The 9,832-nt window shown below is 61.2% G+C and overlaps 1 protein-coding gene across 1 annotated transcript; it reads right to left on the bottom strand.

Moving 5' to 3' along the window:
* Positions 1-2,848: 2,848 nt before the first annotated feature.
* Positions 2,849-7,699, bottom strand: GNAT1 (G protein subunit alpha transducin 1). The gene is made up of 7 exons (XM_081160747.1): positions 6,947-7,699; positions 6,679-6,820; positions 6,420-6,577; positions 6,209-6,337; positions 5,857-5,986; positions 5,501-5,654; positions 2,849-5,378 (listed from the first exon to the last, which is right to left on the bottom strand). Exons 1-7 carry the CDS (start codon positions 6,949-6,951, stop codon positions 5,188-5,190), a joined length of 909 nt encoding a protein of 302 aa, XP_081016873.1. The 5' UTR covers positions 6,952-7,699; the 3' UTR covers positions 2,849-5,187.
* Between the last annotated feature and the right edge of the window lie 2,133 nt (positions 7,700-9,832).

Genomic DNA, 9,832 nt, shown 5'->3' with positions numbered 1-9,832 from the left:
CCTGCCGAATCTCCCAGCCCAGCCTGTGGTGGCCGGACAGCTGGCAGCCAGGATGGGGCTTTAAGAACTGCCGGCTGCCTTGTCCCAGAGACCAGAGGGAATGTCCATCCACACAGCCGCGGTGTCGAGGGCAGCCACCTGGAGTGCAGGCTGGAGGCGAGCTTATGGCTTGATCTCAGCCTTCAGCCCAACCCCCATCGCCAGCCTGAGGCACAGCCCCGAGACCGCCAGACACATGAGGCAGAACTTAGGGTCCCGGGGTCACTCAGGCCCTCCTTCCAGGGTCTGGGCAGCCCCTTGCTCTCCTCCTCCCTCTCCAGGCATGTCCTCTGGGCCTCCAGCCGGACAGCCTCCCCTCCCCAGCCACCACCTTCCCTGGCACACCACCCCGGCGATGAGCCCAGGCCCTGTACCAGTGAGGCCTCATGGTGACCTCCAACCCCGCCCTGCCCAGAGCCCGGCATCTGTGCGCACTGACTCCTCGGACACCCTGCGGGCTCCTGCCTCACACCCAGCTGGCCTCCGCACAGCCTCCCAGGCCGCTCCTCCTCCCAGTCCGCCTCTCGCCCTCTCCACCGCCCAGCCCTGCAGGCCGCTCACGTCTCCTCCTTCACTCCCCGTGCCTCTGTCCCCGTGGTTCCCCATCCTGTCCCACCTCCTGAGCAAACTCTTACCTGCCCTTCAACACCCAAATGGAAGATGATCTCGGAGGACCCTGCCTGAGCACCGGGGAGAGCCGGCTCTTCCTATACTTCCGACGGCTGTTCACCCCCCACCCCCCACCCCACCCCTCCCTCCCCCTCCCACCCTTCCCCCTCCCTCCCCCTCCCTCCCCCTCCCCTCCCTCCCCCTCCCCCCTCCCCTCTCCCCCCCACCCCCACCCCCGCCAGCCGCAAGCCGCAGCCTGGGCATCTCTAAGTGCTCTCTACAGGCCGTCTAGACAGGGAAGCCCCTGCCAGGTTGGAGGAAAAGCCTGGTGGAGGAGCCACCTGCGGGCTCGTCTCTCCCGGGGGAAGAGAGGGACGTGCCTGGGCGGGAGGAGGAGGGGCGCTCTGGATGGAGGAGACAGCGCCGCCACAGGAGAACTTGGGCGTGAGTGTGGGGTTGGCACGGACAGGCGCAGGACTGCGTGCAGGGTCAGGACATCAGCCTGGAGTCATGTTGGGAGGGTCTCTAGGCCTCACAGGACAGGGTGGCTCTCACCTCCAAGCTTACAGAGTGGGGGACCCACGCCTGCAGCTCCTGACTATACTCTTCCCTGGATGGTGCCTGGGACATTCCTCCTTGAGCCTGAGGAGGGGTTTAGTTGGCACAATACAAGGGAAGGTTGAGGGGACCCTCCTCCCCAGTCCTTCCCCAGCCTGAGTCCCCAGAGCTGGTGACCTCTTGGCTGAGGCCTGTCCCCACAGCCTTGGAGTGCCCTCCCTCTCTCCCCTGAGATCTGGCCTCCAGCTTCTCTGGCCACTGGAGCGGCTTAATGAGCCCCAGTCACATGGGCCAAGCTACTGCCTGTGGGGAGGGCCCAAGCCCCCAGTGGCTACCCAATCAGATCCTGACGTCAGTGGCATTAACCGTCTGCCAGGCTTGTCTAATCTCTGGCCAGTGGTTGGGCCAGGTTAGTCCCGCCAGAGCCAGAGCTGGAGGCCGAGAGGGCCCTTGGGGGCACCTTGAGGTTGCAGGTCAGGCAGGACAGTGGTGGCCGTAGGTGCCCGCAGTAAACGCCCCCTACCTGCACTACTAGGTGTGGCCATGGTGCCAACTCTGGCCAGCTCTCTCTGATCCTCTGCCCTGACTTTGAATCAGGCATTGGGCAACCACTGCTCCTGCTCCTTGGGGTGTAACTGCACTGGTGTGGCGAGTGGGGCCGTGAGGCTTGCCAGCCATGGAAAGGGCAGCTTGAGACCAGGCATCATCTCCAGCCCATGAGATCCAGGAATATGGGTCCTGAACCCCAGACTCTGGGTTGAGAACCATGCATGGGAGGGGACTCCCTGGAGCGTGGGGTGCACCCCCTGCAATGGTGTTTGGGCTTCTCTCTGTCTCTTGCCCAGGAGGGCTGGGAGCTCACTACTTTTCTTCCAAGACAAGGTGGCTGTGTGAAGACCCCATCAGCCCATCTCCCCTGACAGCCTCCTCCCTCTCTAACTTGCCTCCTCCAGCTCCTCAAAGCTTTGTCTTCCTCCTTGCCTCTCCCCTTAAATCCTGCCGTCACTCTTCCCTGAGCACCCCATTCTAGTCCACTACTCAAGCAGAGGGTCCTTAGTTGAGATGAACAGCCCCTGCTCAGCCAGGCCCAAGACCACCCAGGGGGGTCCTAAACCACTGGCCCAAGCTCCATCCTCCCCTCAGGCCTCTGAGCAGCACCAGGTGGTTGCCCATATGTGTCCTGGGCTTTCTAACACAGCCAGTGTCCCCAAACCCTGTGCTCAGGTCTGGGTACCCTTACCGTCCCCTGGCACCTGCTATCCAGCTGCCTCCTGGACATCTCCCCAGTGGCCACAGGTCTGGAAAACTCAGTCCCCTCAGTGTTCCTCTGTAGTCCCAGCTTGGTGGGGGCATCACATGCTCTTGGTCAACACATAGATCTGGGTCCTGTCACTCCTTTCAGATCCTGGCCCCACAGGGTAAGGAGGCCGTGTCTTCTCCATGGATCCTGGGCCCACTTCTCCCCCATGGCCACTCACACCAGTCCCCAGGAAACATGTGTGCCCCCAAATACATGATTTTATGAAAAATTTTAATGATTGTTTTTTCCAGAAGCAGATTTGGAAAATATTACTGACTATTTTATTTCCATTAAAGTCAGGAAAATAAAATTATAAATTGTTTTAGGTATAAGTAAAATATTTAAGCTTAAAGAAACATTTTGAGTTTTAATATACTTACTGTAAATTATTTCAATGTTTTTTTAACTAAAGTTATGTGAGAAAATTAACCATTAAAAATACGTAAAACCGGTTATAGGAGTGGGCGTTTTCCTCTTGCTTCAGGCTCCAGTATGACTTCCCAGGGCTCGCTCGGATTTTGAACTTATTTAGAATATTGATATCTTGTGCATCATGGATTTTTTTGCAGCCATTCTGATTTTTAAAAGCATTGCATTAATATATTATTTGATTATTGAAAATTTTGTCCCAATCATAAATTTTGCACCAGAGATAATGCCTCACTTGCCTCACCCTTAATCCCAGCCCGACAATTATGCCCTGGCTTCGAGGGTTTCAGAGACCTCTCATCTTGTGGGGGAAGCTCAGGCCTCCAGGATGGCATTTGGCACTCTCCCACAGCTTCCACCCCACCCCATGTCCCCCTTCGCTCCTCTTGCTCTACTGAACTCCTGTGGCCCCCAAGGCCATGTTCCTGGGCCTTATACCCCTTACTACCCCAGCCAGAATGAGCTTCCATCTCAAAACTCCCTCTTGATCCAAGACAGTCCCTGCAAACATTTCCCATGGCTCCTCTCCCCGAGCCCCCATCAAGAGGCACTTTGGTCCCATGTTCCCAAGAGTGCCCCCTGCCATGTCAGGCCAGCTGCCTCAACCTGGAGGACCCATCTTCCCACTTGTGTCCAGCCTGGCACTGGGCACTTCATAAATGCTCATGACTCATGATAATTAATACTCTCCCCCTCCTCCCAAGAAAGGACAGCGGGGACCTGATGCAAAGGTTTATTGCTGAGTCTGAGCATCTAGTCACGGGGAGTGCGAATGGTGCCCTGGCCTCGCTAGACGGAAGCTCCTGTCCTCACCTGCAGTACGCGCCCGGGCCCATGGGCATCAGCGAAGACTGGGTAATTGAGGAGCAGGGAGTGGGGATGAGGGGACATGGGTTTTTGGCCCTGACAGTTCAGGCCTGGCCCTCAGTTATTCCTGCCGGGAAGTGGGCCTTGAGTAGAAAGGGTGAGAGAAGCTGCTGGCAGGGACAAGGGTCACCTGGGTTTGCTTGTGACCCCACCTGAGGTAGACCCCTCAGGGCCACCATCCTGTCCCAACTTCTTTTCCTGGGGCAGATCGATGGGAGCTGAACTCTGCCCCCAGCCACCCCTCAGGACAGCTTGACCATTGGCCGAAGCTGGTGTCAACAGTATCCTCCCTCAACAGACCATCCCCTTGACCGAGGCCTCGAATACTGTGGGTGGGTGGGTGAGGTAGAACATGGATCTAGTGTCCAAGGACGGAGGGGGCAGAGCCTGTGGGGGAAGGGGCTGGGGGGTTACTCTGAGACTGGTCTGTGGGGAAGGGTCCAGCTTAAGTCTCTCTTTGGCACCCAGGGGCTCCCAGGCCTATGTCAGAGCTATACAGGCCAGAGCTGGCTTAGACTTTGGACCCCAGAAGCCGCTGGGAGGGACAGTCACTGGGCACTGGGTAGACAGGTGTCAGACTTGTCACATGGAGGTGGTAAGGCTTGGAACGGGCTGATGGCAAGCAGGCCTGCTTGGAGGAGGGATCCCTTCCTGCCCCCCTGCAATTCCTGAAACTCTGGGAGGGAGGGCTGTTTGCTGAGCCCAGACCCACCGGGTGAGTCACAGGCCCCCTGGGGCGGGAGAGCTGCAGGAGATTGGCCAGTCGGGCACTGCTGAGTCACTGTGTGCTCTAGCTGCCCCAAGTCCTGCCGGCTCCTAGCTGGGGCTGGCTGTGGTGGGTCCTGGAGGCCAGTGCAGCCAGGCCGTGAAGGGCAGCACTGGGGTTTGGGGCACTTGGCCCTGGGAGGCCTGGGAGCTACAGGGGAGGGTCAGGAACTGAAAGTTAGTGGGACTTAGGGTTTTGAGTCTGGCTGGTGGGGCCACAGGCCGGGGCTCCGGAGTCCTGCTGGCTGGGGCTACAAGCTGGCTAGGCTACAGGGTCTCAGGACATGCATGGGTTCAGGGACCTGGGAAAAGAAGGAGCCTTGTCAGCATCCCCAGCCCCAAAATAACTGGGCCTAGGCTGAGAGACACTGTGGAGGTGGGTTTGGAAACAAGGACACCTGCAGGATTGGAGCCTGGTCAAAAGACCTTAAGTGGGTGGGACTTGTGAGCCAGGGGCGGGGCCTGTGACAGTGGGGTGGAGCCTGAGGGGGCCTGGAAGGTCTGGGTGAGGCAGTGGAGTGGGTCCGCTGTAGGGAGGTGGGGTGGGGAGTGGGCATGGGACTGGAGCACAGAGATCACGGGGCACGGCAGGGGAGCACCCGGGCCGAGAGGGGCCCCCCTCAGAAGAGGCCGCAGTCTTTGAGGTTCTCCTTGATGATGATGTCGGTGACGGCGTCGAAGACAAACTTGACGTTCTGCGTGTCCGTGGCGCACGTCATGTGGGAATAGATCTCCTTCACGTCGCGTCGCATGTTGAGCTCGAGGAACTGCACCTTGATGTAGTTGCCCGCGTCGTCGTAGGTGTTGGGCCCTGGCGGGGAAGGGGGCTCTCACTCCGGGCCCCAGTCCTTCCCCGCGGAGGAGGAGCGCAGCCCGGGGGTGGGGGGTGGGGGGGGCGCGGGCGCCGCCTGGCGGCCGGCCCGGGGCTCTCACCGTCGTAGTCGGGGAAGCAGATGCTCAGATGCGCCTTCTTTATCTTCTCGGAGAACACGTCCTTCTTGTTGAGGAAGAGCACGATGGACGTGGTGGCGAAGTAGCGGTGGTTGCAGATGCTGTTGAACAGGTGCAGGCTCTCGTGCATGCGGTTCTGAGGGGGGCAGGGGCCGTCGGGCAGGGACACGGGCAGCCTCCCCCCGGCCCCCCCCACGCCCCCGCGCTGCTGGCTGCCTCCTCTCCACTTCAGGCGGCTCTGGAACGAAGGCCCCCCCGCAGGCGCTCCCCGCTCCCGCAGCCCCGGCCCCGGCCCCGCTTTCCGCAGGCTCCCGACACGGGTCCTGCTTGAAGCTCACCACCTCGTCGTCTTCCACCAGCACCATGTCGTAGGCGCTCAGCGCCGCGATGAAGATGATGCAGGTCACACCCTCGAAGCAGTGGATCCACTTTTTGCGCTCGGAGCGCTGCCCGCCCACGTCGAACATCCTACGGGGCGGGTGGGGTCTGAGCCCGCGCGCCGAGCCCCCTGGACACGCCCACACGCCTCCCCTCGCCTCCCCCAGCCCGCAGACCCGCCTGCACGCCGCAGGGGCCCCGCCTTCCCGCGCGCGGGGGACTGGGCAGGAGCAGGGTCTCCCGTGGGGCGGGGCCTCGGGCGGCAACCCGCGGGCAGGGGGCGCGCGAGCGAGGACCCGCGCGGGGCCGTACCGGAAGTTGAGGTCCTTGAACGAGAACTGCGTCTCGATGATGCCCGTGGTCTTGACGCGCGAGCGCAGCACGTCCTGCTCCGTGGGGACGTAGCCCGGGGTCACCAGGCGTTCCAGGTCCGAGAGGTAGCTGCGGGAGACCCCGGGGTGTGGCTGCGCGGGTGCGGGAGCGCGGCAGGCCCCCGCGCCCCGCGCCCCGCCCGCGCGCTCACTAGCCCGCCGAGTCGTTGAGCTGGTACTCCGAAGCGCGCTCGAAACAGGCCTGGACCCCCGAGTCCCTCCACAGCCGCTGGATGATGTCCGACATCTCTTTGGGCATCGTGCCCTCCTCGATGGTGTCCGCCATGTGCATCAGTTTCCGGGCGTCGTCCTGGGGACGGGGTGGGAGCGGTGGGTGGGGACTCGGGCCTCGCGCCCCGTCCCGCGCCTCCAGCCCACAGAGGCCTCTCCGCCCGCCCGCCCCCGGCACACCTGGCGCGCGGAGTCTCCGTACTGGACGTTGAGCGTGGTCATGGCGCGCACGATGGCCAGGATGGACTGCAGCGTGTTGCCGTAGATGATGGCGATGAACTCGAGGCACTCCTCCAGCGAGTACCCGTCCTGATGGATAATCCTGCGGCCCGGGCGGGCCGAGGTCAGCGCCTCGCGGGTGCGCGGGCGGGGAAGGTCCGGCCCCGCGCGCGCGCCCCGCCCCCGGCCCCGCCCCCGCCCCCGGCCCCCGGACGGGCAGGGCACTCACTTCATCTGCTTGACGATGGTGCTCTTCCCAGACTCGCCGGCACCTGGGGGGGAGCCCGGCCTCAGAGCTGCGCCCCCCGCGCCCCCCGCCGACGCCTCCCCATCCTCACCTTGCTGCGGGGCCCGGAAGACGGCGAGGCCCACCCGGAGCCCTCAGTGCCACCTGTTTCCCCCTCAATCCCCCAAGTAAGGTCGGGCGCCCTGGCAGGAAAACTTCTGTAACAGCCAGGGGTGACCGAAGAAGGTCGCCAAGGGGGATCGACGACCTCGGCTGTGCCGGGGAACCCCCAGGACCCTGCTTTACGCACTTGATTAGCCTGAGACCAAAATAAAGCCTGGAGCGCCACCTTGTGGAGACATGTGGCACTGCAGCACGGGATTATTTGAGCCGGGTCAGCCCAGCTTTTCACCTGGGTTGGGGAGTGTTTCCCTGAGGCTCAGAGCGAATTAGCGCCTTTGGTGGGGGAGAGACAGAGCTGACAGCCCCTCTAAGCCTGCTTGCGAGGGTGTTGGGCACAGTTAATGGGATTTCTGGCTTAGCCTTTCTGCCTTCCTGGGGCACTGACTGGACGCTGGGGAACCTGGGTGGAGCCTGCACCCCTCTCAGAGCAGCTCCCTGGGGCCTCCAAGTACTGAATCCGCCCCATGTCCCCTCACTACCATGGGGCCGTGGGCGTGCTTTATCTGTTCCCCTCTGGGCCTTAGTACCCCTTTACCTGCTTTGCACGTCTGCCAACAATAAAGTTCTGGATGGTTCTAGAGGCTGCCCACTCTCAGGACTGTGACCTCTTTCCCAAGGGAGCAGCCTATTGTGGGGCTCCCCAGAGGACCCTGGTTTCTGAGCCCTGCCCAGCAGGCCCATCATGTCCAGCCAGGGCAAAAGTGTGCCCCATACACACACCTCTACAAGAGCAGCTAGTACACACTTCTCAGAGGGGAGGCTTCCTGAGGTAGGCCCTCTGGAGAGGGGTTCCACAGCATACCTAGCCTTGGGGAGCCAGGGCATTGCCAGTCAGGGCTCCCACTCTGTTCCCTGCCCTGTCGCAGGCTCATTCTGCTTCCCAAGTCACTCCTGCTTCACAGAAGGGCCACCTGCCTGCCCCTGGGCCTCTGACCTTGTGACAGTGGCCCCACCTGGGCCCACACCCCTACCCAGAAGCAGCAGTTTCACGGTCCGGGCATCCTTCTCAGCATCTTCCTTCAGCTTCTTTTCTAGCTCCCTTGAGTGCTTCTCCTCCGCGCTGGCCCCAGCCCCCATGGCCCTGGCAGTAGGTGAAGAAATGGTCAGTTGGCTCTTCTGGATGGAGGGATCTCCAGAGCCAGGCTCAGGCCAGCCTCTGGCCTCCCTGGATACCCTTCTGGCCCCAGGCCTGGCAATCAACTGGCTCTCCAGACCTGTGCAGGCCCTGGTGGGGCTACTTAGTGGGATTTGGGTGCTGCGGGTACCCAAGAGCCAATCAGAGACAAGGACAAGTGAATCCAGCTCAGCCCCCACCCCTTGTAATCGGGCTGGTGTAGCCCCAATCCTTCAACTGCTGACTCTGCACCCCCACTACCCCCTCCCCCAGTCCTCCAGGAGAGACCCTGGAAATGGTCCTGCCCCTGCCCTGGAGCAGGGATCAGGCTCAGAAAGGGGAAGAAAAGGCCTTGAGCCAAGGGGGTGGGGACCATGGGGGCAGGGCTGGCAGCAGGGAGCAGAGGGAGAAGCATGCAGGGGCACCTGGGCTCTGCACTGCTCCTGATTTTGTGAGCTCACACCAGCCCTAGGGGAGGCTCCCACACCATCAGCGCCTCTGTGCTGATGAAGCAGTGGAGGCTCAGTCATGCAGTAGGAGGCGATTGAGAAGGGTTGGGTGACTCTGGTACTAGGTGTCATGCTCTTCAGGGAGTCAAGAGGCAAAGGTGGACATTGTGTTTGTGCCATACAGAGGGCTGGGTCTGACCTGGGTGGGGCCTCTCCATGACAAGATGCCAGTGGACTTGGGTGGGCATGAAGATTTCCCACTGCCCATCAGAAGCCCCAAACCCTGGGCTCCCAAGGCTCCCTCGAGGGCCCTGAGCCTCCTGCCTGGACTCCCTCCGGGAAACCTGGCTGCCTTTTAATATCTGACTCTATTTGTAACCAGGAGACCACACAGGGCAAAGGTGGCAAAGGTGTCAAGTCTGTGCCTGTCCCAGTGGAGCTGGCTCCTTCCCTGTGTCCTGTAGTGTCCCTACCACATAGGTGTAAATACTGACCCCACCAAGGGCTCCAACATCTACCCTCTTGGGGGAGGGGGATCTGTCCAGGCCATTTTCAGCCTCAGGTTCCAACCATCTTCCATCCCCCACATGGTAAGTGGCCCCGTGGTTCTCTGCAGCTCTTTATACACAAGGGCTTAGGTGGTGCAGGAGCCCGGGTTTGTTAAAACAACAAAAACCTGCTTTTTGCATATTATTTAAAGTGGGGCCAATCCACTGCCTCCTGTCCCCACCTGGCTCCCTTGCCACCAGGTATGGCCCTAAACCCTGTTCGATCCTTGGGCCTCCCCAGCTCTTAGCTTCCCCTGCCAGGCCCGACTCAGTGCATTTGGCCCAGGGCACCCAGCCCCACTTCCTCCTCTCCAGCAGCTCCTCACCTACCTTGGTCTCCCCACCTCTACTCACTTGCTCACTTTGGGCCCTCCCCTGAGCTGCTAGAAGCAGGCAGGAAGAAAGGGGATTTTGTTGCTTGGGGGGGGGGGGACGGGCTAGACTGTGAAGGCTGTGGCTTTGTCTTGCCAATTCTGAGTCCTTAATGCTGGCACAAGGCTGGACACAAAGCCAGGTGAGGAGAGAGTTGAACTAACGATCCAATAATTGAATGAGAGAAGGGAAGCTGGCCAGTAAAAAAGAACCCGTGGGAACT

Source organism: Miniopterus schreibersii (assembly GCF_964146895.1).
Source record: "Miniopterus schreibersii genome assembly, chromosome: 15".
Lineage (NCBI taxonomy): Eukaryota > Metazoa > Chordata > Mammalia > Chiroptera > Miniopteridae > Miniopterus > Miniopterus schreibersii.
Note: the sequence above shows the minus strand (reverse complement) of the source record. Positions and strands in the feature narration are given on the sequence as shown.